The sequence below is a fragment of the Solanum dulcamara genome, chromosome 6, assembly GCF_947179165.1.
Source record: "Solanum dulcamara chromosome 6, daSolDulc1.2, whole genome shotgun sequence".
NCBI lineage: Eukaryota > Viridiplantae > Streptophyta > Magnoliopsida > Solanales > Solanaceae > Solanum > Solanum dulcamara.
In genome coordinates this window covers 72,212,920-72,239,495 of record NC_077242.1, presented here as the reverse complement: position 1 = coordinate 72,239,495, position 26,576 = coordinate 72,212,920, and the positions used below count along the sequence as shown (strand labels likewise).

At 33.6% G+C, this 26,576-nt stretch overlaps 2 protein-coding genes across 3 annotated transcripts; one reads left to right on the top strand and one right to left on the bottom strand.

Annotated features, from left to right (window-relative positions):
* The first annotated feature begins 2,228 nt into the window (after positions 1 to 2,228).
* On the top strand, positions 2,229 to 17,751 carry LOC129891401 (uncharacterized). Of its 2 annotated transcripts, XM_055966749.1 has the most exons (16): positions 2,229 to 2,430; positions 3,343 to 3,516; positions 4,139 to 4,190; positions 4,304 to 4,411; positions 6,309 to 6,393; positions 7,223 to 7,277; positions 7,381 to 7,770; positions 8,234 to 8,296; positions 9,653 to 9,718; positions 12,361 to 12,459; positions 12,539 to 12,649; positions 13,863 to 13,934; positions 14,133 to 14,249; positions 15,139 to 15,288; positions 16,132 to 16,232; positions 17,329 to 17,751. In XM_055966749.1, the coding sequence occupies exons 1-16, from the start codon at positions 2,368 to 2,370 to the stop codon at positions 17,657 to 17,659; spliced, it is 2,037 nt and encodes a 678-aa protein (XP_055822724.1). In that variant the 5' UTR covers positions 2,229 to 2,367; the 3' UTR covers positions 17,660 to 17,751. The 2 variants fall into 2 exon arrangements, with proteins under 2 accessions (XP_055822724.1, XP_055822725.1); XM_055966750.1 differs by lacking the exon at positions 8,234 to 8,296.
* Positions 17,752 to 17,842: 91 nt separating this feature from the next.
* Positions 17,843 to 19,118, bottom strand: LOC129891402 (transcription factor MYB82-like). Its single transcript, XM_055966751.1, has 3 exons — positions 18,943 to 19,118; positions 18,702 to 18,831; positions 17,843 to 18,591 (listed from the first exon to the last, which is right to left on the bottom strand). The coding sequence occupies exons 1-3, from the start codon at positions 19,067 to 19,069 to the stop codon at positions 18,201 to 18,203; spliced, it is 648 nt and encodes a 215-aa protein (XP_055822726.1). The 5' UTR covers positions 19,070 to 19,118; the 3' UTR covers positions 17,843 to 18,200.
* Between the last annotated feature and the right edge of the window lie 7,458 nt (positions 19,119 to 26,576).

The following is a 26,576-nucleotide window of genomic DNA, read 5'->3' as shown; positions in this document are numbered from 1 at the left end:
CAAGTTTTTTTTTGTTGGTAAATAAAGACTTTTATCAACCAAAGTGAGAATTACAACTCTAAGAAAAGAAAAAAGAAACTTATTCAGCCAATTGGACAGGCCCAAATCCCATTAGGCAGTACCCAAGCAAACAAAGCCTTATGAATGCCCACGGGCCACGAGTTATTGCCTCTGTTCATGAGAGTTCTTTGAAAAAGTCATTTGCTTGGTTCATAAGCTTACATTGGCACTAAAATGGCTTTAATACAAATTTATTTTATTTCATAATTTAAAATTATGAGATAAAATTAATGTTTGGATATGTGATTGAAATCATGAGATGAAATTTTAAATTCTCAAAAAGCTTGATATGGAACTTTCATATCATGATTTCATATTTTTCAAATACAAAAATTGATTCACAAGTTTATATTTCGTAAAAAAATCAACCATTTATTATTGGGTTTTAAAAGATATAAATGGATTGTAATTTTTAGGATGATCTCTGACTCTTCCCATGGGTTGTGACTTTTAGGATGAGTTGTGTCTCTTTCGATGAATTGTAACCTTAGGATGAGTTGTGACTTTTTCGATGGTTTGTGACTTCTCTGACAAGGCACAATAATACATTTTAGTACCCTTTATTGGCTGAATACAAGGGTTTTCTCTCATTTTCTGCATCTTCTAAATATTTTCTTACAAATAAAAGTCCGAGATTGAGCATGATTTGAAGACGGACTCTTTAAGTTCGCTAAAAAGATTGATGTTTGAGGTACTGCTACTTCAATATCATGTATACCCATTTTATTTTGGGAGAAAATAATCCACAACATCGGATAAAGTGATGCAATTAAATTCTTTAAGGACACATAGTGAATTTTATGGTCTCGACTATTTTAATTTTTGTTTATATATTTACTACTTCTGATTTTTTTTGTACTTCCTTATTCTTGTTGAACACAGTACCCATCATTTATTTCATATGTAATAAAATTTATAGTTGATATTGTTACTCTTATCAATCTTTAAATTATTTATATTGAATATAACTATTACTCTCACCAACATAAATACTATTTGTTTACACATATCTATCTCATTTTCGTTGCATGTATTTTTAGTAATTTTGTACAAAAATGTTATTTTGTTGGTAGATACATATTATGTTGTTGATGATATTGACAGACAACTAGACAAGTGACAATTGTCATAGCTTGTGTAGTATTACATAACTTTTTCGCGGAAATATCAAAGGAGTGATGAAATATTTAAGGAATATGAAGATTGTGATAAAGTTAATAATGATAATGATCAACAAACGACTCAAAGTAACAATGTAAGTTTGTCTTTTCGGTCATCTGATCGAGAAATGCATGTTCAATGTGAGAAAATTGTTCGTATTATGTGGGATAATTATATTAAAGAGTAGTACACTACAACTCAGGTTCAATTTTACCTTTTTATTAAACTAAAGTTCAATCAGTAAATATTATATTTTTTTAGAATAATTTTGTGACAATGTGTTATACTTTTATTATGAACTTTTGCTTATTTGGTGAGGTTGTGTAAGAAATTAGGCAATTATAATAGTTTTCACAATTTATGATTTTTTTTATATTTATGATAAAAAAAATACAAGTTAAAAATCTAAATTGCATGTTCAAACAAAATTTTAACTTCATTTTATATGATTTCATCTCACATGGCCAAACGAGTTTTAAAATGAGATGTTTAACTAAACTAATTAAATAAAATAATACTTTTTTTGTTAACTTTGAACTTTGCGCGCCTTTAAAAAATAATGAATGATATAAGTACTTAGATGTTTACAAATAGATTTGAGCGTGCACAAATATACACTTAATATGAGTATTATAATAGCCAACTATATCATAATACAAATCCACTTGACATAATATAAATGGGTTAGAATGTATTTCGCGCAAATTACCACATAGGTTAATGTATCTATTTATTCAATTTCATATAATTTAAATATCTATTTATGTATATTCAAAATTAAAATATATAAATATCAATTCAAATTAAATTAAATATCCTTAAAAAGTTTTTTTTTGGTAAATAAAAGTTTATTTTTTTGTTTTCTAACTCGACAGCAAAGTTTTCTCCATAATCAAAACTTAAATAAAATTTTTTTAATTAAAAAATAAAGCAATATCACTATTGCATCTTAAAATTAAAAGTTATATAGTGTATTCATTAAATTTGGTAGTCATTGACATGAGAAGACTCGCTGTCATCCAGTAACTATACAAGGGTCAACAAACGGAAAGCACGTTACTTTTCTCCGTTTATCATCTTCTTCCTTACCAAGACTAGCTGTCTACTTCAACGTATCCACAGCAGCCAAGCTAGCCATCGCCGGAGATGCATGAACTTGACCTTCACGATTTCTCCGACGACGCCTATTACGCTGCTTCTATGCAACAAGTAAGCTATTTTCTTCTCAAAAATTACCTCTTCGCCATGTCCACTCTCTTCAATTTTACTCACCGTTTTTTGCTACTGGAGCGTTTACTGTATTATTGATGAAATTAATTTTGTGTTTGTGATGTGAGATTTTCGGAATTTTGATAACGAGTATTGAGCTCATTGATTTCGTTTAATAGTACTGTTTTATGCTAATTGTTGATTCCAAAGTTTATGCATCTAGTTCTTATGCTGCATTTCTTTGATTTTTTGGATCAATTTTCAAAATCAGCTATTTCCGTCTCAAATTACATCTGCGGCGTTTTCACAGTCTTAAATTTTATTAGCTCACCGTTTTTCTTCACGTTTTTATTGATTGCTTCTATTTTGTACGTTTTGGTGAAACTGGAGAGATACTGTTATAATTGATGAACTTAGTTTTTGCTTGTGATGTGCGATTTTCGGAGCTTTGAATACGAGTGATAGTATATGTATCTAGTTCTTAGGCTGCATTTCTTTATTTTTTCGATCACTTTCCAAATTATTGGAGATTAAATTCGAGATAATCTTGACTAGTCGATGCAAAAAGTGAAGAAATTCCAATTGCAAATCATCTCATTGTCATTTGCAAATTGCTGTTTATTATTGCTATAGATTTGTTACTACTATATTGAGTATATTTAATAAATTTCAAAATTATCCGTAACTATCTCGAATTTAAATAGCGGAATTTTCTGAAAATTTGATGAAGTTAAGCTGTACTTATGATGTTTGATTGATTAAGTAGCTTGATTCCGGCAGTTGAGCTCATTGGTCTTGTTTAATATATAGTTTATGAACTGTTCAGAAGTTTGAAGCTGTTTATTGTCCTCCTTTGTTGTGATTTGGTAAAATGTTTTTTCGGTTTTTGTTTTGTTTTCTGGTGTGTATTAGGGTTCTGCGAGTATGACTAGAAGTGGTAATGGTAATCAGAATTCATCCAGTGAACAAATCAGTGCTGAAATAGTGTATTTGAAAGATGATGTGGCGATACGCCCGACTCAGCATGCATGGGAGAGGATCAGAGGTCGGCTGAAGCTGATCAAGCATGGAGATTCTCTGTTAATGGTATAAGTAGAATTTTTTTTCTTTGTTAGACTTGAATTTATGTGTGAACCAGTTTTCAAATGTAGGTTTAATAATTGCTATTGGATCATTTACTCTTTTATGGCGTGCATGATTTAAAGCTTACTACGTTTATGCCTGCTATAATTTGAGTATCAAAGTATAAGGTGTGAGGTGAAATTAAAGGTCAAAATGCAAGTGGATGTGCAAAGTGCTTAATGTTTGGATGTTTCTTTGAAGGACATATGGTTTCAAAGAGTGAAAACAATTATACGGAGCAGGGCTTAATATAACCAACTAATATAAATAATAGGGTCAAATATATGAGGTGTCCATTAATCTTTTGCTCGTAGAATAGACCGATAACCTCTTGGAGTCCTGGGTGAAAATGGAACTAATTTTCCTTTCAAACTAACACAGTCTGGTACATTGACGAGATACGTCCATTTTATCTTTTCTATTGCCTTCCTCTTTGTAACTTAAATTTTTTCCCCTTTCCGTTCCCATGAAACAAGGATGATGTCTTTTTGTTGTATGTATGTGTGTTTTAGGGGGGTGTATTCACTGTAGCAAATATCACTTGGTTCTGCCTAATTAACCGAGTTGTTGAATTGCTTTGTGACAGACTTGGATTCCATATGATGGGCAAAGCTCAAGTGCGAGGCTGTCTGAAAAAGGTTGGGCTCAAGTTATCTGTATTATGACCCAAACAAAAGAACAATGATTTTATGCAAGAAAAAGGTTCTGTCACCTGATCCGTAATGGTTATTGTTTATATATCTTGGTTCAGATAAAAGTCTCTATACAATAAGAGCAGTGCCTTTCTCGGATATTAGGTCAATCCGTAGACACACTCCTACTTTCGGTTGCCAGTATGCTATTACAGTATTGTCGTCAGGTACGTAGTCATGTACTGTATTTTCACAAGTCCTTCTGTTCCATACCAGTGATTTTTGAAGTGTTGTTTTCATGGAATAGTTCAACCTTTCTTTGATTTTGTTTGTGGGAAGTTAGTTTATTGCTACTCCCCTTGCAACTCTCTTTGCACAGCTTTTGGAAATAGATCACTTCTATTTTCTAAATTGATAATTATTCCTTGCATGCTAGTGTGGCTTCAGTACCCAATTTCTCAGCTCACACATGATATAATTTCTTGATAACATTGGAAATAGTAAGTCCAATGATATTATATGCTGAGATAATCCATCAAAGCTCTTCATGTGACATCACTTATAGCCTGTTTGGTCAACTTTTTGGGAAAATAGAAGTGCATCTTCTTGTACTTATTTTTGAGAGTTAAGGTATTTGGCTAAGCTTGTGAGAAAACTAAGTGATTGAGTAGCAGGAGAAACCGTTTTCTACAGTGGGAGAGCAAAAATCTGTAGTATTCCTTGGAATTAGACGCAAAAGCATAAAATTTGTTTTTTTTAAAAAAAATTCCTTATCAAATAATTTAAATTAACTAAGTTATCCCTCCTAAGTTTAATCAATCTAGTTTTAGTATATTTTATGTTGATTAAAAATTTTGATGTATTTCTTGGTTCTTATTACATTTTAGTTAAATATATTTCAAAACTTAATTGAAGTCTCTCTTGGGATTACACTACCTTCCCCAGACCCCACTTGTGGGATAACACTATCCTCCCCAGATCCCACTTGTGGGATAACACTACCCTCCGTCCCTCCCCATACCTCACTTGTGGGATTACACTACCCTCCCCATATCCCACTCGTGGGATTATACCGGATATGTTGTTGTTGATAAATTGTTAAAATATTTATCTGTGTAAATTATATTAATTGTAAATTGTTTTTTTTACAAGGAGAAAAGGGCATCATGACATCTCCATTTTTGTATATTTACACTCAAATCACCTTTTGAAATGATTGGCCAAACACAAGTTATTTCTATAATACATGCAATAGTGCCTCTCAGATGTGTGCCAAACAAAAGCTACTGCGTTTTGAAAGTTCTATGTCTGGAGACATCTTTTAAGATAAGCAAATTTTGGAAGTTTGGCCCAACATGCCTTAAGATTCTTAAATTTGTCTCATTTGATTTACGCTTTCTCGAATGCATTTCCATGAATACATTTTGCTATCATGACAATGTTATGATTCTTGGATAGTTCAAAGGCCAAGAGAACTACTATTGGGAATAAGAGGCTAGAGTAGGAATCAATTGCTCCTAGATACTTTGGTCCATTGAGCAAGATTTGAAACGCATTATGATTCATGGAAATGCTATGGCCTGTGATAGGCAATTTTTGCGAAGCATAAGAGAAGAACTATGGGAAGTACTTTGGAATCTAGGGATGGAGTCAAAATTGCTCCTAAATCCATGGTATGCTAGGGGTGGAGTCAAGTTTCTGAATAGGTATAAGTTTCATGGCAATCTTTCTGTACATGAGTGTTTATTTTAGAAAATCTTAGCTGTTGATCCTTCTAGTTTCAATAATCTGTTATGATATCATGATGTTTTAGGTCCCCTTTTGGTAATCCTACTGATTGATTTAGGCATGATATACTGTTCATCATTTCCAGGAAATCATGATGTTTGAAGTCAATCAGTTTAGCTTGTGCATCATTTTATATAGAAGTGCATATGTATTCTTGATGGGTAGACATCTTTTATTCCATCTAGCTTCAAAGGTTACATGCATGACATTATTTGTATATTATTTTGATTAGTTACATGGGCATTTTATTTTTCCCTGCTGTTTTTGGTAGATCTTTTTAATACTTCCCCATAGTATCAACTTGTTGATTTTGAATATATATTGTTTCTTATGCAGGACTAGCATTTCCTCCACTTTATTTTTACAATGGAGGTCTCAAGGAGTTTCTAGCAACAATTAAGCAACATTTTTTTCTCGTGAGGTGAATTCGGTTACTTGTTCTTCCTGTGGGCATCGGATTTGTGATTTCAATAACATTCTAAATGGATTATTAAAACAATTTCACAGATTTATGTGTTGTCTTTTTCTTTCTGGTTGATTCTTCATTGCAGTTTGGAACCAAATTTCTTTATTTTTCCTTCTTATCTATTATCTGAGATACAAAAAATGAGAAAGTAGAAATCTGAACAAGACAATTCACACATGGATTGATGCTTGATGATAGGGTAACATAAAAAATAAGAATTAACAAATTATCAGTCATATTATTTAATCACATCAAGAGGTTCTTTGGTGGATGGGAGATAAAGAATATGGTCTCTGGAGGTGGCAGATGTGAGTGTAAGTGCCTGTTTGGCTTAACTTATTTTAAGCAACTTTAGATAAGCTAAGCCAAACGGACCCAATTATTCTTTTGGACTTATTTTAAGCACAAAATGACTTTAAGTTGGCCAGCCAGACACTCAAAAAAGCTGAAAACAACTTATAAGCAACTTATAAGCCAATCCAAACAGGCTCTAAGTCTCTTTCAAATACTAGGAGGACTGCCACATATCAGTTGACATATGATGTTTATACTAGCTGAAATTCTGGTATAGCAACTAATTGTGCTGGAAGTTTGGGTTGTTCACCATGTTTTTCAGGATAGCTACAAACTATTTTTTACGTTTCAGAAGGCAAAAATACTTGTACTGGAAATTTTGGATCTTGGTTGATTTTGTATCTAATTTGCCGTTATTGACCTAGTACTGATATAGAGTAACTAGATTATTGAAAGGATTTCCTTTCTCACTAGTGAAGGGTATTTTCAGGTCAGCTGAAGATGCAAATATATTTCTTGTCAATGACTTACAAAATCCACTCCAGGTGCAGCTAATGTCATTTAAAATTCTTTTTAGCCTTAACAACTGCTCTAGTTCTCCTTCATAGTATCACACTTTCACCTCATACTTTGATATGATTGTTCCAGAGAAGTCTCTCTTCCTTGGAGTTTCCCAGGGCCGTTTCTGTTGCCAACAGTCCAACTTCATCTGTTGCACCTAGTGAATCTTCATTCAGTCCGACCGATGGTGAAGCCCTTGATAAGAACTCCGCATATATTCAACAAAATGGCAGGCAAAGACAAAAACATAATGATCCTCGACATTTATCTATTCAAGTACTGGAGAAATTTTCTCTTGTCACCAGATTTGCACGTGAAGCAAAATCTCAATTTCTTCGTGAAGCTCATGGTGATGGTTTCATATCTAATGCAATGAGGAAGCATGACAAAAAACCGAATAATTACTCTTTTGTTGTTGAATCTAATGATGTTCACAAGCCGCTTGAAGATGTTCATGTGCCTGCAGATTCATTGGAGGTAAGAACCTCACATGTAATCTACTTCTCTTTCTGGGTTAGTTTCATTTTCCTTTGAAAGCCCCTGACGTAGAAGATGATGGTCATGATCTCAGTTTGTATTCGTGCATTTAAATTTTTAAGGAACTGGGAATTTGATTTGGTTAGTCAACAAGGAGAACTCTGTACTAGATTTAGTAATACACCAAAAACTGCAAGTTAATATGAAATGGAACTACTCCTTGTCAAAAAAATAAAAATGAAATGGTATTTCTTGGTTTAGAAGTTCTCTAGTGCTCCAATTGAGAAATGGCAAGGCTGTTGACATGATTTATCCTTGGTTCTAAAGAATGAATGAACTGTCTCAGTTTATTGCCAACTGTACTCAGAAACATACAAGAATAGTCCAGCAAAATAGCATTTTTTGGATTTTCTATCAACTTCATCACAGGACTGTTCTGATGTTGTTCTCAATCTTTAAACAGGAAAGTTCTTGTGAGAAACATAGTAAGAATGAAGAAGCTGCATTGCGTGATGAAAATTTTGAGGTCTGTTCATAACTCAGGAGCCATTTGACTTGTTGAGCATGTTATTAGCTTCTTGTAACTGGTGTCTGTAGATAAAAACCTACTAGTTTTCAGCTTTTGTGGTGATATGAAAATTTGTCCAACAAGATGATGTTATTTAGTGTATAGTTGCCCCAGTTCATGGGTAAACCGAAGTTTTTACCTTTTCTTTTTTATTGTTCATCAATATAAAAGTGTACTCTATCTAACAACTTCAACTTTTAAATGAGATGGTCCCACCCTTAAACATGGTATTGGAGTTGGCTAGCAGATCTTAGGTTCAAATCTCAGCGTCACCAAAAAGCAAAAAAATATGCCATGTGTTTGGCCCATTCAAAAGAATCAGGCCCACACGTGCAGAGGTGCGTCGAGACATAATATAATTAAAAATGGGTATAATACATAAATATACCCTTTAACTTGGCCTCATTTCACATTTATGCCCTCCAACTTTGGATGTGCACAAGTAGACACTAAAACTTGTATAAAATTGAACAAGTAGACACATGTGTCCTACGTGGCACAATACACGTAGGATGCCACGTGGAACACAAAATTGCCATGTAGGATGCCATGTAGGACGACTGTGTTTATTTGTTCAAGTTTTGGATAGTTAAAGTGCTTACTTGTGCACTCGTAAAGTTAGAGGTCATAGTTGCCAGTTGAAGTCAAGTTAAGGGTCATATTTATGTATTATGCCAAAAAAATGTACTCTCTAACAACTTAACTTTTAGATGAGATGGTCACACACTTCAACAAAGATCTATGTGTTGTTCATGGAACCAAGTTTAAACGACGAAATTTTTCTAAAACGAATCAGTTTGAAAATGATGAATAAAGTTGCACAATCTGGATACTACCTGTACGTGTAGACTGGACTGGACCATCTTTTCTTTATATTATTATAGAGTCAAAACTAGATTTCTTTTTATTTTGGTTACATAGTATTTTATAATTACTTCAGGATAAAATCCATAGAAATAAATTTTTATATACAACTAATATTAGAAGTATAATAAGCAAATTAAAACCCATTTCAGGTAGTATGGGTGGATGAAGTACCTGACATATTTCAGAGCTACTTCCCCTTCAGCACCTGTAATGACTGATATCCTTATTAACAGTTGTAATTTAGAAAAAAATCTTGAACTATTATGCTTGAGAGAGTTTGTCAAATTACCATTTTTTGTCTAGGCTAGTTAATTCATATTTAACTCAGTAGAATGAGTTATTTTGGAAACATTCCCCCATTTTCTCTCTCTATGTCTCTTCCTAGAAGTTAGTGAATTTAAGGGGGATCTGTAACAGGTTCATCAACACTTCTTCTTTCTTCTGCAGTATGACTATGACAAATTATCACTAGTATGGGGAAAACCGCGCCAGCCTCCATTGGGATCAAAAGAGGTATAATACTTGTCTTTGTTTATAATTTTAAGTAAGCATTTTTGAACTGTTGGAATGATGCCAGTGCTAGGTCAAGTAAGTCTTTTCTTCCAGAAGCTCAGGTCCATCTCATTTTGTGGTTGTAGGCTTAACTAACTAAATAGAAGTATCCCCCTTTTTACAATCCCAAGTTTCTAAATGAGGTGATCACACAATTTGACATGGAATCAAAGTGGGGTTTTGAGTCTCAGCGCAACCTATTATCAAATTTCCATATGCTTGACTCAAGAAAAGAATTAGGCCGTCCGCGTGCTGCTTGGAAGCATATTACAGACCTAATACAAATAAAAATGTCTTTCTAAAGAAACATTAAGTGATTTCTTTTCACCGTCCAAGCCTAGGTGGACAGAGTTACTCAGTACCTGAACTGGTATGAGGTAGCAGGCAATTACGGATCTAGAGCTCCGATCCTTCATGATCTAAATTTTAAGATTCATTGGTACAGATATGGGCGGGGATCCGGCTAAAATTAATTCAAATATAAAAGAATAGAGTTATAAAAATATGCCTAAATTGCGGCGGACTAAAAGTATGCCTCTCTTGTGAGATTTCACTGTGTATGTTGTTGTTTGGTGGTGGACTGATTGCAAGGAAAGGAATGCACAGATTTTTGAGAGCAAGTTTGAATCTTTAATTATTATTAAGTACAAATGTAGGTCCTGATTGTTTATTATTAAGTTCGAATCAGAAATCATTGTATCTTTCTCAAATTTCTCTGTCAATTTTGGTCAAAATACCCAAAGTCATTTGATCATATCCGTTACGGATCCCACACCCACACCCACACCCACACCCACACCCACACCCACACCCACACCCACGTCGTGTCGACACTGGTGCGGCACTAGAAGTGAAGAGTCCGGGTAACTTAGGCAAGTACACTGTGGAATTAGTCGAGGACTCGAGGTGCGCACAAATTCGCCCACATAACCATTATAAAAGAAATGTCTAGTTTAAACTTTGAGATGGTCCATAGTTGCAACTGTGATGGTTAGCGTTTAAATGCATCGTGAAAAGTACTAAACCCTTGAGGGGGTAAGTAAAGGATTTCCACATATCATTAATTGTTTTGTTGCATTCATTTGTTTTGTCAAAGAGTATTGCGGCACATGTCAAAACTTGCAACATATCACATGCTGGCCACTCTTCTCCAGTTCTACATCGTCGTTGTATAACTAAACCATTTTTTTAGAAGAGGATCCTATTTGTTTTGCTAGAATCAGTTGCAAGCTACTTCATCTTAGCTTATTTTCTATCCGTCACAGTGGAAGTCTCTCAGATTAGAAATTATTTTTTTGGAAGTGGAAGTCAACATGTCCTGAATTTTTTTTAAGGTGCTTAATCTTATACTTAACTGCATGTTTCCTTTGGAACTCCTTTGAGGAAAGTTTTATTGAAAGAAAGAATGTTACCGTTCCCAACGTAGAACATCCCAAGATAGTTTCGAGGACATTGTATGTTCCAATTTATCATATAATTGTTGGCTTCTGCATACCACTTTAAACTTTTTTTTTGAGAGAGTTTGTTAGTAATTGGTGTTGAATACTCTACATTTGAACATGAACTTCTTCATGTTATCTTTCTCTTGCAAGAATGTATTTCTATATTGGAAGCCCTAATATTGTTATTTCATTAGCTACTAATCTCTTATCAATAAATCAATCAACTAACTACATCTCAATCCTAGATCAGTGGGGGTTAGTTGCATGAGTTTTCATACCATGACGCTCTAAAGCAATTAGGATCGGCTATATGAATCTCTTGTACCATTCAGCTTTATTAAGATCCCTGTGACCCAAATTCCTTTGTGATAGAAACCGTTACCTATTTAAGATACAACAAGGTGCAAATGTAGCATGCACCTACAGGAGATTCAATGAATCGTTACTAAAAGGATTCTTCGCAATTTTACTAGTTTTACACTTGCCATTAACCTATGAAATTCCCAACATTTAGACATAAAACGGGCCATGCCATTGAACATAAGTGGGAGTTAGCTAAAATCTGATGAGACAACATTCTTCCAGGTTCAACATTTGGCATTTCGAATGTAGATAAGACTACAAATATTAACTAGTGGTGAGTCTGTCTTCAAATATTAACTAGTGGCGAGTCTCTGTCTTCTTTTCTATGATTTATGATCCTTCCAAATAGAAGAGGTAACACACTGGTTCTTGTGACTTTAGGTAGTTCAAGCATCGTTACTTTTTTGAGTTAAAATTGGTTTCAAAGACCTGAGTTAAAATTGGTTTCAAAGACCAAATACCATTCAATGAAGAATTTAATGCCCAAAATTTTGTTTAGTAGATTGTTTATATACCCCAATATAATTTTCTTACTGTGTTTAAGTGTAATTTGATTAGCAAGACATTCTAAGAATGCCACATGATCCAAGGTATCACAACTTACCTCAAAAGGTTATTTGTCAAACACTGCACATCTGGTTGGCCTTGGATGAGAAATTCCTTCATTACGTGTGTGTGTGTGTCTACACGATTATCCCAATTTAACAAATTGTGGAGCCTGTGGTTATTTAGTGTATTATTGTGTGTGGCTTTTGCAGCTAATGTCCTCATTCCTTACTTCATTAAGTTTTTTCGCAGTGGTCCACCTTTTTGGACTCTGAAGGTAGGGTCATTGACTCAGAGGCACTAAGAAAGAGGATCTTTTACGGAGGTGTGGAGAAAGGTCTGAGGAAAGAGGTATGTTCTTGTGGAGATCTACCCCGCTCATGATCTGTCTAAGATGGAATAATATACCCATTTGTCTTTGTGGTTCCAGGTCTGGAGATTTCTGTTGGGATATCATTCGTATGATTCAACTTATGCCGAGAGGAAATATCTCGCATCTATCAGAAAGTCAGAGTATGAAACAATAAAGAACCAGTGGAAGGTTTGTGAGCTCTCTCTAGACCTTTTTTCCTGGGTGGGGGGGCCAGGAAATTTCTGTTTCCTTATACAACCCTTATTAGTTTATTTCGTTTGATTGTTAAGGGAGTGTTTGGTATGAAAGAAAGCATTTTCCCATGGATAATGTTTTCCTAGAAAATGATTTGTTGGAAAATAAGTGTGTTTCTTACTTATTTTCTAGTTTTTGGTAAGTAAGCAAAAAAAATATTATCCCACGAGCATTTATACGTAATCTAGCAAAACACTATGTTGGCGGGATGGGGTATGGAGTGGGGGTTTGGGTAGTGGTGGTGGGTTGGATGGTCAAGGGGTGGGGAATGGTGATATTGGGTGGGTTGGGAGGAGTTAATGAACTTAAAATGTCACTTGTGGAACTTTTTCCCTACTTTCCTTATAGAAGTCATTTCCTCATTTTTAAGGAGCTTGTTTCCTAGAGAAAATGTTTTCTAAAATATTTTGACCTACCAAACATGAGAAAGTTGGAGAACATTTTCTATTCTCCTCCATACCAAACACACTCTAAATGCCTTTCATGATTAAAAAATTGTTGAATAAGCTATCATCTTACATTTAGTTCACTTGCAATCTGATGAGATTCTTGTTACCATCATCATGATGCTGTTGGATTTCGATGTTTCTATTTTCTCTTTTTATAACTCAAGCTTTGTCCTTCAATTGACACAGAATGTTTTCATCTCAGATTTCATGTGAATACTGCCAATCCCTTGTATCTACTAGAATTATATGATGCCAATGGTGATTAAAATATTAAAACGAGGAATAGATATTCATAGGGATAATAACAGTTCTTTTTTATGTGTTCGGCATTCTTGAAATAGGACATCGAGGAGCTTGGAGATAATCATCCTCTGAAAATTTGTTCTAAGTATTTAACAATCTGTAGTACTCTTCTGGGTTAAAGGAATTGAATCATATGTCTTTGGGACTTTTACTTCTGATGTTTCACTAGGGAAGTCAATCCCCCTATTTTTCTTTCCTCCAAAGATGAGCAGTTTCAGGGTTAAAAGAATCTAAGTGTTTTTGTTTTGGAGTTAAGCCTTCCTGTTCTACTAGGGAAATCAATTCCCCTGTTTTTCTTTACTCCAGAGAGGATCAATGATAAGAAAATGGCTTTCAGGTCCTTTTTGGTAAATCTAGGCTAAATATTCATGTTTATGTTGAATCTATTTATGCAGAGCATCACTAAAGAGCAGGCTAAAAGATTTATAAAATTCCGAGAAAGGAAAGCTCTTATCGAAAAAGATGTGGTAAGTATCGAATTAGTCAAGCCTTTTGGGCCTATAAATGATTTCTATATGAGGGGTTGAGAGCCAGTATGCAGTTCTTCACATCCGAGCCATTAACTACCAGTGTTACTACTAACATATTATTTTGGTATTGTAAAATTTTGACACTTCTTATTTCTCTTCTTCCCTTTTCCTTTTTCTTTTAAATTGATTTTGAAGGTCAGGACTGATAGGTCAATTCCATTCTATGATGGGGATGATAATTCTAATGTGAAGTGCTTGTGTGACATACTGCTCACTTACTCATTCTACAACTTTGACCTGGGTTACTGTCAGGTAATTGGCTGTTCTTTGCTAATATGCTTATGCAAAGTTAAATCAGCTACGCGCATGATTTTCTGATTTCTCAAACATTGAAAATCTTTGCCACCCTTTCGATTTCTCTTAGATATGCTGTTTCACCATAGGTAGACTTGACCTTGAAACATATCTAGGAAGCACTGATGCTGTTTCACCATAGGTAGACTTGACCTTGAAACATATCTAGGCAGCACTGAGTCCAACTTTGATGTTAGTTTTCTGCAGAAATAGATCCCTGTTTTCTGGTAGTATAATGGTGTGAAATAAAATAATAAGATTCAGAAGTTTGAATATTTTAACAAGAGACTCTGCATTCGAACTGAGAATTTTATTTCTTCATTTGGAAACTTGCTGCCTAAACCATGGTGTGCAGAGTTACCCGATACATGTGTTGGGGGAGGTAGCAGATATCCGGTAGATTCGGTCAGGTGCGTGAGAGCTGGTCGGCTGGTCCCAACATCACCCGTTATTTAAAATTAAAAAGTTGCAGCATAATAATACTGTTTTTATGCATGTGGTTTTGGTATCTAACATAATTACTATCCAATGTCCTGATTGTTTACCTTCTATTCAATCTTTCTTGGAAGCAATTGTCACACTATCAGTCAAAGAAATGGTCTCACATAATGCAAATTATAGTATGTCATATTACCAGCCTTAAATTACTCCGTTTCCTATTTGTATGTCATGTCTCTAGAGAACTCATTTCTTAGTGGATGATACTGGTGGAATCATGCTTTCGATGATTCGATCTATGTTGTTGGTGCCTTTATGCTCCAGTATTCTTTTTACAACTTAGTGCCAGTTCCTTTTCTTTCTTGGTTGCTCATTTTCTGATGAAACCTTCTATTCTATTGATTTGTAGGGTATGAGTGATCTTCTTTCACCAATATTATATGTGATGAAAGATGAACCAGAATCATTTTGGTGCTTTGTGGCTTTGATGGAGCGACTTGGACCAAATTTTAACCGTGACCAGAACGGAGTGCATTCTCAGCTTTTTGCATTGTCAAAGGTTCTTTCTCTTTGTGTGTGTGTGTGTCTGTGGTTCCATCTTTTCACTTGCCAGTTCCTCAACCCCCATTCCATCCCCAGCTTTTGTGTATTCAGTATTCAGTTTTATGCTTTGTGTACCTCAGTGATGCTTCATTCTTGCTTTTTGTATATATATGCTGCCTTTCTTCAGTGTTTTTCTTTTATTATAGTTTCATGAATAAATTGTGTATTAGTAGCTACCTTGAGGTGCCCAAAAAACAAAAGCTACGCAAGGCTCTAAGAATTCAATTAAATCATTAGTATGCAGAAAATAGAATTTAATATGAACATATGTCCACAACTCACTTGTAATAGGACAATGCAAGAGAGGGCATTGTGTCTGCAATCTGCATAAAAGCATCCTGATTATTATTTCCTTCCATATTCTGAGGCTATTAACACAACTATAGCATGCCATGGTAATTGGTACATGGTAATAAAAAAAGCACTTGTAAATAAAATCCCAAATGATCCACCATTCACTGCTGACAAATCCATAATGTTGGTATAACCTCTATAGTTGGCCATGATGCAAAGAAAGACTCTTTATTGGCAGGACAATCTTCTGATTGAAGGATTATGTGTCAGACAAATGGTATCCTTCCGATGACCACCTAAACACGCCTGACTATTTAGATATGAATTGTTTACGGCTTATGTGTTTCAGTGCTGCATTTTGTTTGTTTCTTGAAGCCCTGACGTTTCTATCCCTTCTTACACTTTTGCTGTTATAAAAGATTCCTGATTTGTTGATTTCACCATATCTGGCTGATAAGTATACGTTGCTGTCAAAAGTCTGATGCACAATTACTGGGCTATGCAGTTGGTGGAGTTATTGGACAATCCTTTGCATAATTACTTCAAACAGAACGACTGCTTGAATTATTTCTTCTGCTTTCGCTGGGTTCTTATACAATTGAAAAGGCAAGTAGTTCTACTCGTTAAAATTTTGTGCCTGATAGCAGCCAGCATATTATGTGCTTGTGTATTAACAGATCATTTGTGGATCCTATGTTTAAATAAACTTGTACTATTGTTTTTCATTTTTCAGTTACACTATGCTAATTCAATATCAAAAACAGAAGTTAGATTATGCTGATGAATATGACTAATATGTCATTTTTTTCTGATCTTAGTGAGATTTTGAGATAGCCTTCGAGTAAAAGCCAAATTCCAGACTTGTTTCTCTTTTATTTCATACGGGAAGTATGAACTTTTGCCGCCCTGTTGAATGCTCATTCCCATTTTAGTATGGAAATCTTTCCTTTATCGTGTATATGACACCTAGTTCTCTTTTTGGCCATTGATCCTTAAACAATCCACTTGACCTAGGGAACTGAAGCAAAAGATCCCTTCTCATGATCACCTGGATAACCACTTCTTCTTTGACCTTATTCATGCATATATATTTTCTGTTGAGCCTATTAATGTTCAGGGATTTGGTCTAGTGGTAAGAGCATATCACGTGATGTGTGAATTAGGCATACGTCATGGATTCGAACCCTGTTATATAGATAAAGCCTGGTATTAAGTGGAGAAGGGTAGAGGGGCGGATCAATTATCCATTGAGTTCTGAAAAAAATGTGTAGAGGTCCTACTAAGTTTAATAGGTTTTATCCGTTCCTTTGACATACACCAAAAAGGCCTCTATTGAATATTTTTCAAAACTACAAGACAATTGCATTGCTAAGTTTTTTTTTTTTCACATATAGAAATCCGTTTTACATTTCCCTGGAAGGAATCATGATATGTGGTCCTTTAAAGCATTAAACTTTATGGATTTGCATCCTTTCTTCCCAGCATCCCTCTCTGTGAGGATGGGAGGAAAAGAGCAAACAAAGGGATAAAAGAATGTTTGATTTCACATCAGCAAAAATGTTATAGTTCTAATAATTTGAATGTCTTTGATGCAGCTATCATTTCTCAAATCTTATGTCACTTCCAGTTTAGTCTGTCAAACTTCAAATTGCACTAAATCGATGCTTTTATTTCCTTTTAGTTGATATGTTGCGTTTTATAGGGAATTTGACTTTGAGAAAACAATGCGGTTGTGGGAGGTCTTATGGACGCATTATTTGAGCCAGCATCTTCATCTGTATGTCTGTGTTGCAATTCTGAGAAGACACCGCAGTAAAATAATAGGAGAAGAGATGGATTTTGACACACTGCTAAAATTTATCAATGAGCTAAGTGGTCATATTAACCTGGATGCTACCCTCAGGGATGCTGAGGCTTTGTGCATATGTGCCGGTGAAAATGGAGAAGCCTGCATCCTTCCTGGAACTCCACCTTCATTACCATTTGAAATTACTTCAATGTACAATCAACAGGATGATGATGATATACTGTAACCACTTCTGGATTTAAATTTCCTAATTTGACATATGACCTTGGCAATCAATCAGTGTGATATTCTTTTCAGTGTATATATGAATTCTGATAATCAGAATTTTTTTTTTTTTTTTTTGCTGGAAGTCACTAACTTTTTTCACCATGTTTATGCCCATTATATTGAAATCTTATTTCATTGTTCCTTAAAATGATTTCTGTTTTCACAGTTTTGTTGCTACACCAATGCAATAAGAATTGAAAACCAGATAGCTAGCTTTTGTAACAGGAATAGTTGATATCTAGTTCATTACTTTTTTTCACTTAGTTGGAATTAGCAGTAGTAGAGGAAGCTGATACTTAGAAAAGGGGAGATCTATCATTTCTGACCTCTTCATACATGCATAAATTGGTTTCGCAAATAAGCTCATGCACATTTCCAAGCAGATGAAGCACAAGCTCAAATCCGAAACTGCTAGCATGGGAGTTGTTAACTTCTTGTTGCACTAGTGGAAATTGTGCTCTTATGTGAAGGATGCAATAGAGTAGCATTATCACAAATTTCTAGAGGGATGGTTGAAACTCATTCCATGCTTCTTTGCCAGTGCTTGTGAATGCTTCAAGCAAGACAATGTCGTCCAATATGGGAATAAAAGGCTCATCTTCAAGAAATGGCACGTTATTCATCGATAAAGGTGATAGTAAGCTGCAGTTAAAGTCCTGCATTTCTTCTATCCATGAATCTAATGCTGTTTTGGTGGCCACTTCTTGGTTGCTTACTGTCTCAGCGGGGTATTCTTGCATTTTGTCTTGTGGGCTGTGAGTATTCACCTCCTTGGACTTGACATGCTTCTTTTTGCCTCTACAAGATCTCTTGTTGTTCAAATGTGTGTTCCAGAAGTTCTTAACTTCATTGTCTGTTCTTCCAGGTAGCCTACCAGCAATTAGCGACCATCTGTACCAAAAATGATGTGAGGAAAGCATAGCAAAAAAGCAGGAAAGTATCAATTATTTATTCATGTTGTATTAGCAGGAAAGCGGGGGGGGGGGGGGGGAAGCAGTGACCTGTTGCCAAGAAGCTTATGGAGTCTAATGATGAGGTCTTTTTCATCTTCTGACATCATTCCTCGCTTGATGTTTGGCCTCAGGTAATTTTTCCACCTTAGTCTGCAGCTCTTACCACTCCTCATTAAGCCTAAGATACGTTAAACTCTTTGATGTCAGCATTCTAGTAGACCATTAATGATATCTAAGAGAGTAAGTAAAGTTATAACTTGCTATTAGACGAAAATATTTTGAAGTATACCTGACTTCTCAGAAATGGTAGCCCAGTTTCCCTCTCCATGAGTCTCCACACAATTCTTCAATATCAAGTCCTCCTCAGGTTTCCAAAATCCTCTCTTCATTCTTGTTTTAACTTCTTTATCCTTCATTGCACTTTTTCTCTTCCTCTCTCTTGTTAATTTTTTTATGTAGTAAAATAGGAAATGAGTGGTACTCAAATATATAGATAAACCTTTTTTTTATTTTTTTGCGGGGGAGGGGACGTGGGGTTGGTCATGTGTCTTACTCACTCTTGAAACAATGATGATGGAATTTAAAATTCTTTACTTTTGGATTACTATGTGTTGAAGTTGAGGGCCCTCAATTTTGATATCTTTTGTACTACCTGACATTGAAAGCTCTTTATGTGTGTTCCACTTTCATCCCACTAAAAGCCATATTCACAAAGATGCTAGCTCATCTGGGTATTACCTTTCCTCAAGCCCTCCGTGGGAAGGGGGAATTAGAAAAACTGATAATTAAAGACTTCTTTTTTGGTGCATTGTGTATATGGTGGAAAGTTAATAGACTTTGAACAGACATGGAGGATTACCCTTTCAAGTATAGTATCATTTTGCAAAGAAAACAAACAAAAAGATCATTTGCAATGTAATGTCATGATTAGGGGGTTTTCATCCATATGTTCAAAGTTAGTATGGTACCAAAAGTTGTCGAAACTAATGTCTAATGTATAATGCCTTTTCTGCTGAGCAAGTACATTTGATTATGAAGCCCTTTCTTATTAGAAGTATATTCTTAATAGTTGCGTCGTTGAGCCTAAAGTCTTATGGCCGAAGGTCTCCACTGTGTCGTAATAGCCTACTGGTATACAAGCGCTCCGTACTCTAGGTTGGTTAAGCCTCTGAGCATAAAGAAGAAAGTCTGCACCAGCCCACTAGCAAAACAAAAGGTAAGGAACTTCTTTCACTAGTATAGTATCAGGAACACGCCTAGAAGAGGATTTCATAATTCCAGAGGCCCTCAAGCCATCCTTACTTCATCTTCATTTCATCCTTATACATTTGCTGGACTACCTATCCTTCCTTCCTTTTGATTAGATGGATTATATCATCCAAGAGCTTAAACTAAGAGGAAAGGGTGGCGTAACAACGGTAGAACGTAGCAAAATATTACGTCTGCCTAACACAGGAGATGGAGGTATGGCAAACTTGGCCAAAATATGAGACCCGAAGGGTCCGACACACACAATTTTATCCTATATGAGTTCAAGTTTACCCCTTGTACTTCAGACAACTATACGTAGCATCATAAGAAGGAACCCCCTTTCGAGTGTTGCTTATAAGTTGGTAAATTAGTTTTTATGTGCTTTTTACCTTATCTACGCTTTTATTAAACACCCAAGTGCTTATGAGTTAAAATCAATTAAAAACCATAAGTTGATGACTCTCGCTTATGTTTTTTCCATCCTATAAGAACTTTTGATTTAACCGAAGTATTTTACTATTTATACTTGATAATTTTATACAAAATAAAACTCCTAACTCCCTCTCTATTTCATTTTCTTTGTTCGTGCTTCTCTTTGTACATATACTCTTTTACTATTATTTTGTAAATAACTTTTAAGGACTAATTATCAACATTTTTTTTACTAAATACATCAACTACTTATTGTCAGTTTTAACACTTTCTACTCAAAACACAACAACTGTTTATTTTTAAAATTAGTTTCAACTCCATTGTATTTTTCAACACTTATCGTTCGGTTACTGGTTAAAGCTATGCATGTAGTAGTAGTAATGCATTTATTAGTTATATAGCGATTTGTTAGGAAGGTATTAGTTATGAGTTATTCATATATTAGCTATATTTTTTTTTATCATGCATAAACTAATATATAGATTCTCTCCTAACTTATACACGAGTGTTATGAGTTAATGTGCAAATCACCTCACTACTTTAATGGTCCAACTTATATCCGCGAGTGTTGTAGCAAAGTTGAGTAGATTGAATGTTTAGTTGCCTGTCTTAGCAAAAATATTTCCTCTCAAGTACATGCATTGGTCCTTATAATAGGTGAAAAGACGTTCAAATCTATATATAGTCCCACAAGTTCACATGTAGGTCATGCCAGCTAAAAATCTTGAAGAGAGTACTATTATATATGCCAGCCCAAAATGTGATAGGAACCAAAGATATATATATATGTCTTGTACTGGTATTGATATGATGATCTTGGAAGAAGAGAAAAACACATGGAAGGACAGAGAAAGGGCATGGGACATTGGACAATTCTAAAAGGTGCCAAAAGTGAAAATGATTGAACCCATGAGAGCATAATGCGCCAATCATCAACCTTAAAGTGCTTTGAATACTGTTTTTGATTGAACTCTAATTGCCCCCTTGGGGGTTTGTCATTCCATAAATTTGGATTTGATGTCCTAATATTGGAGGATGCCCATCCATTATCCTAGGTATAAAAGCAGACGGTGAGCGCATGTATCGTTTCTAGCTTAGTCTAGATTCTAATTTAGAAGCGTTTATTCATAATCCATTATACAATAGCTTTGCACCGTTGATTTTTCAACCAAATATGGTTTGTATTCAAATAAGGACAAGAAGTCAAACGTGGTTTATTATCATCTGCCTAAGTTTCGTAGGATATAATTACTTGGTATTTATGAGTAGAAAATAGTAGATATATGATGAAATAATCAAAGTTCACACATCCTATCATCATTTTTATAAAAGAAAAGTATGTCATTCTCTTACTTCATCCCGCTTTTTCTTCCATTTATATAAATTGCAATGCAGATTCTCTTCGTACTTTATAATTCATGAGACAACGACAAGGTCGCCTATAGACTCCCCTCTTCTTCTACCCACATAAAAAAGACAGTGCAGTGTATCAAACATTTTATATTCCTGCAAGATTCGAGAAATGGCTGTATTCTAAGTGTGTTTAATGTAGGCAGTTTATCATGACGTAAGCATTAGTAGCTAATTTCATGGCTCAAATTTGTAACCTACAAGTAATAGGGAGAAAGTTTTACTGTTGCTTAATGCCTCATCAAAGTACAAATTTAATCTCAAGCTTAATAATTCTTAATCCCCCCTCCCCCTTCCTCCCCACAGATCTTTTTCATCCAGGGTCCAGTACCTGCAGGGCCTCCAACTAATCCCAACATATTTATGGCCTCATAAGGGTTGTAAGAGGGAGAAGCATTCTTCACTGGGATTTTTTTTCCAACTATTAGTCAACCAAATTAGTTGATTCATTTGCATGAAGAGTGATATTTGAACCTACCCTTATTGTGTGGAAAACTCCACCATTACTTTTATACTACAAAAATAACAACAAACCCGATGAAATTCCACAAAGTGAATTTGGGGAGGGTAGAGTATATTTGAAGGATTCGTCATAACTTGACTACTTTTGCGTTAACAATCAACATACTATGATTAGAGGTGGATTCAAAATTTGAAATTTATGGACCCGTTTATGCTACCTAATAACTTAGAGATATCGTCACAAGACATTTCAACCTGGAACCATCTAGCTACTAAATAGAATTGTATGATTACATTCAAAAATAGATGAATAATGTGAAAGACATATGTTAAATATGTCAAGTCCTTTCATGAAAAACTAAAGCTGCAATATACACCTCATAGAAGAAGATAGTGGATTAACAGAGAGCAATATTTGAATACTTTTAAGCTGGCATGTTTCTTGGATTTTATTTATTTTGCTTTTCAACTTTTCTCATTATAGTGTTTACTGAGATTATTCCCCTTGTTTCCTTGCTCAAACAAAAACAGTACCAAAATCTTTCATAGATATCTTTAAAAGTACCCAATGCCACATTTGTTTTTGTCCTCTTTCACACGTGGAAGATCATGGCACCTTTCCTATTGGGTTAATATTTTCTTCTTCAAGTAAAAGGGAAACTTCATAAATACTAAATAGTGAATAAGTAAAATATTTTTTAATTTACAACAAATTTCATTATTACATTTAGTACAATAAAATAAGTTGACATGATATCCGAAAAAGAAACCTTATCCCCTCCCCCCCCAATCAAAGAGTTCACATTATAATAAAATCCCTAAAATTAAGCTTAACAATTAATTAGTATATGTTTATGAGAAATTTTCAAACATGACTATACTTTAGCCCTTATTAAAAATTTATAGCTATAGTTTGGATATTTATCATTCATAGCAACAGTTTGAAATGATAGGAAAAAGAAGAAGAACATGCGAGCGAGAGAGAGGAATGAGATTTGAGAGAGAGAAAAGAGAGATGCTAGATAGAGGGTGAATAGAAAGGGAAGAGTTGGGTTTACAAGCTACATATGATAATGCCTTTCAAGTCTTGCATATACCCTTCTCGAGTTCCTTCAAAACACATGATTTCTCAATCGAGAGATTGGATTATGCAACTTATATAGGAAGGATGACCACCAAAATTGAGTAATTTTCTAGTATAAGCAAGTCCTACAAAAACCTCATATGTAGTTCCAAGGACTTATTCATACCGAAGATTTGAATCGAGACCTCTGGTTAAAGGAGGAGCAACTTATCCACTGCACCACACCCAAGAATGCCTTTGCGCAATCTTTTAAATGGAAAGATGAGGTTTTAATTTTATATTTATTAAAAATAAATTACATTCCTAACAGGATGTGTATCTAATTTCCTCTAGCAAAAACTTACAAAAAATAGACTAACTTAAAATCAAGACTATGCTATAGGCTCGTTGCTGTGAGGTTGCACTGCCATCCATCGACTCTCAAGAAGTCTTTTGCAAAATTTAGCCCTTAAAGAAATTAAAATAATGGATGGAAAAGAAAAGACATCAATCAAATAATAATTGAACAGGTAAAAACAATATCATCATCATATCATCATACTCTAATGTAAGTAGGAAGTCCCAAGTTAAAAGTTGGATTACAAAAATATTCTTATAAAGTCGTACAATATTTATGGATGAAAATGTAAATACACATTAATTCTAATAAATACTTATCATATGGTATTAAACACTATTGTTATATATTTATGGACAAAAATATAAATATACATTAACAATAATAATAATAATCTATACTATATTAAAAATATGAAGGTTCTTAGAAATTTTGATTGAACTTTTTGTCCTTTATTAAAAAACTCTACAACAGACAAAGCTGTCATTTATTTTATTTTTTTTCTAAAAATAATTACCATTTAACTATCATTCTAATATTTAGTACTTTCAAATTCATTATAGTAAAAAATCTAGCAGTATTTTTAAAAGCTGAAAAAGGAGACAAAAAGGATAGAGAGAAAAATAATAAGAAGAATGAGAAAATGGAGGGAAAATATACAACATTTTGTTTGAAGTTCGACATTGATGAAGAAAAGTTGAAAGAAAAATAGATATTATTTAAATTAGAAAAATTACATAATCTTCTCAATATTTTTACAAAATTAAATAACTCGTTATAAAACATAATAAAGGGGAATTACTTTATTGCAAATGAAGGCAATGCTCGAGTTCGAAATATTTCGTTCGTATTAAAGAATAAGACAAGACATGAAGGGGTCGTTTGGTAGCTAGTTAGAATTATGCAAGTATTAGTAATATAAAAATTACTTATGAGTGAATATATGTATTATTTTATGCATGAATTAATTAGTTATTGAGAGATTAATTATTCCAAAATAATACGACGTTTGTTTGACAATTTAGAAATCCAAATAACTAATGAATGTATAATATTAAGAGAATCTATGTATTATTTTATGCAGGAATTAATTAGTTATTGAGAGATTAATTATTCCACTTTTTATCCTGCATAAAATAATACATAGATTCCCTTATAACTTATACATTTATTAGTTATTTGAATTTCTAAATTGTCAAACAAACGTCGTATTATTTATATATATAAATAACTTATATTCCATCTATATATCAAACGTTGTATAAGTTATACAAAAATTAATATATGAATAATTTATTTTTTATTCAGCTACTTAACGATCACCAATAGCTTCTTAATAAAAATCTAGATTACAGGGCATTAAATATTTTTCTTTAGTTCACTTCTTATATGAAAATGAGATTTCATAAATAAAATAAAATATAAATTTAAAGCTACACATAAGACTTGAAATAGAATAAATCGCATGCATCAAATGCGTTTTATTCTTCTTTCTACCATAAGGGCATTTTCGATATTTATTTTGATTGCTGTTAAATAAATCTTTTGTAAGTTGAGCCATAAAAAAAATAATCCTAGGGTCTTTGGTAGAGTGCATTAGAAAAAATAATGAATGTATTAGCTTTGTGTATTATTATTATCTTGTTTGGTATATTTTTTCAATCTATACGCATTAGTTACAATCTATTTGATATTACGGTATGTACAATTAATACGTAAAAATCTATGATATTAGTAATGCAATGGATTTTAATGCATGCATTAACATGATTAAAAACATAATTGTCTCTCAAAATCTTTTTCACATATTTTCCATCATATTTGTGAGAGGTATTTTTATAAACAAATATTTTTTTATAGAAATTATGCAATGCATGTTATCTTTAATACATTAAAACAATACTGCTTAAGAAATAATCTTAGCATAGCTAATACAAGCACTATTGTTGCACCATATTCAACATTATTCTTATGTCTCATTTGTTTGCACATAATGAAAGTGTTAATCTTGATTATTCAGATTTCATTCATTAAGTATATTGGTTTTCAAGATTTGAATATTAATCATTCAGACCTCATTTATTAAGTATGTTAATTAATTTCTCAAACTAATGAATAATAGGTTAGGTGTGTTCCTCGCACTTTCAATAATTTAGATATAAAATTTAAAATAATAATATTAATTTAAATGTGTTTTTTACCCTTAACTCCAAATAAAAACATTACATAATCTTCTCAATAATTTTACAAAGTTAAATCTCTGCTTCATAAAGGAGAATCTCTATTACAAATAAAGGCAATGCTGGACTGCGTATTATTTCGTCAATAAATCTTTAATAAAATAATTAACTTGCTCTGCGTTAAATATTTTTATTTAATTCACTTCTTATATGTAAATTTAAAAAATATTTCAAAAAAAAGAGGAAGAAGTAAGTTAAGGGTATTTTCGGCATGTACTCTAATTTTAATGCTAAATAAGTCTATTGTAATTGACTCGGGCGTAGAAAATTTCAGCTTTCTCTCTTTCTAATACTTTTTGATACAAATTCTAATTAGTCGATCTTGAAAATGAGAAATTAATAGAATTTTTTTGATGTGATTTCGAATTAATCGGGCTCAAGGATGAGAAATCAATTAAGAAAGCCATATACAGGTGAAGAGATTATGTATCATGAAATGGGGAAAAATCGTTCTTCATTTCTAATCCTTAGTCCATAGACATGCAGTGAATCTGTGAGCTTACAAAAATAAATAAAACTAGTTTAGTCAACGTGCTTTGCATGTATATAATATGACAAATAAAAATTATATAAAATGAATAAATATTACGTGTGTAATGTGAAAAAAAGTTAAAGATGATTTTTTGAAATAGATTTTTCTAGAATGTCCTAATATAGAAACATAGATAATTATGTTGAAGAAATATCTAGATATTCTAGAATAGTTG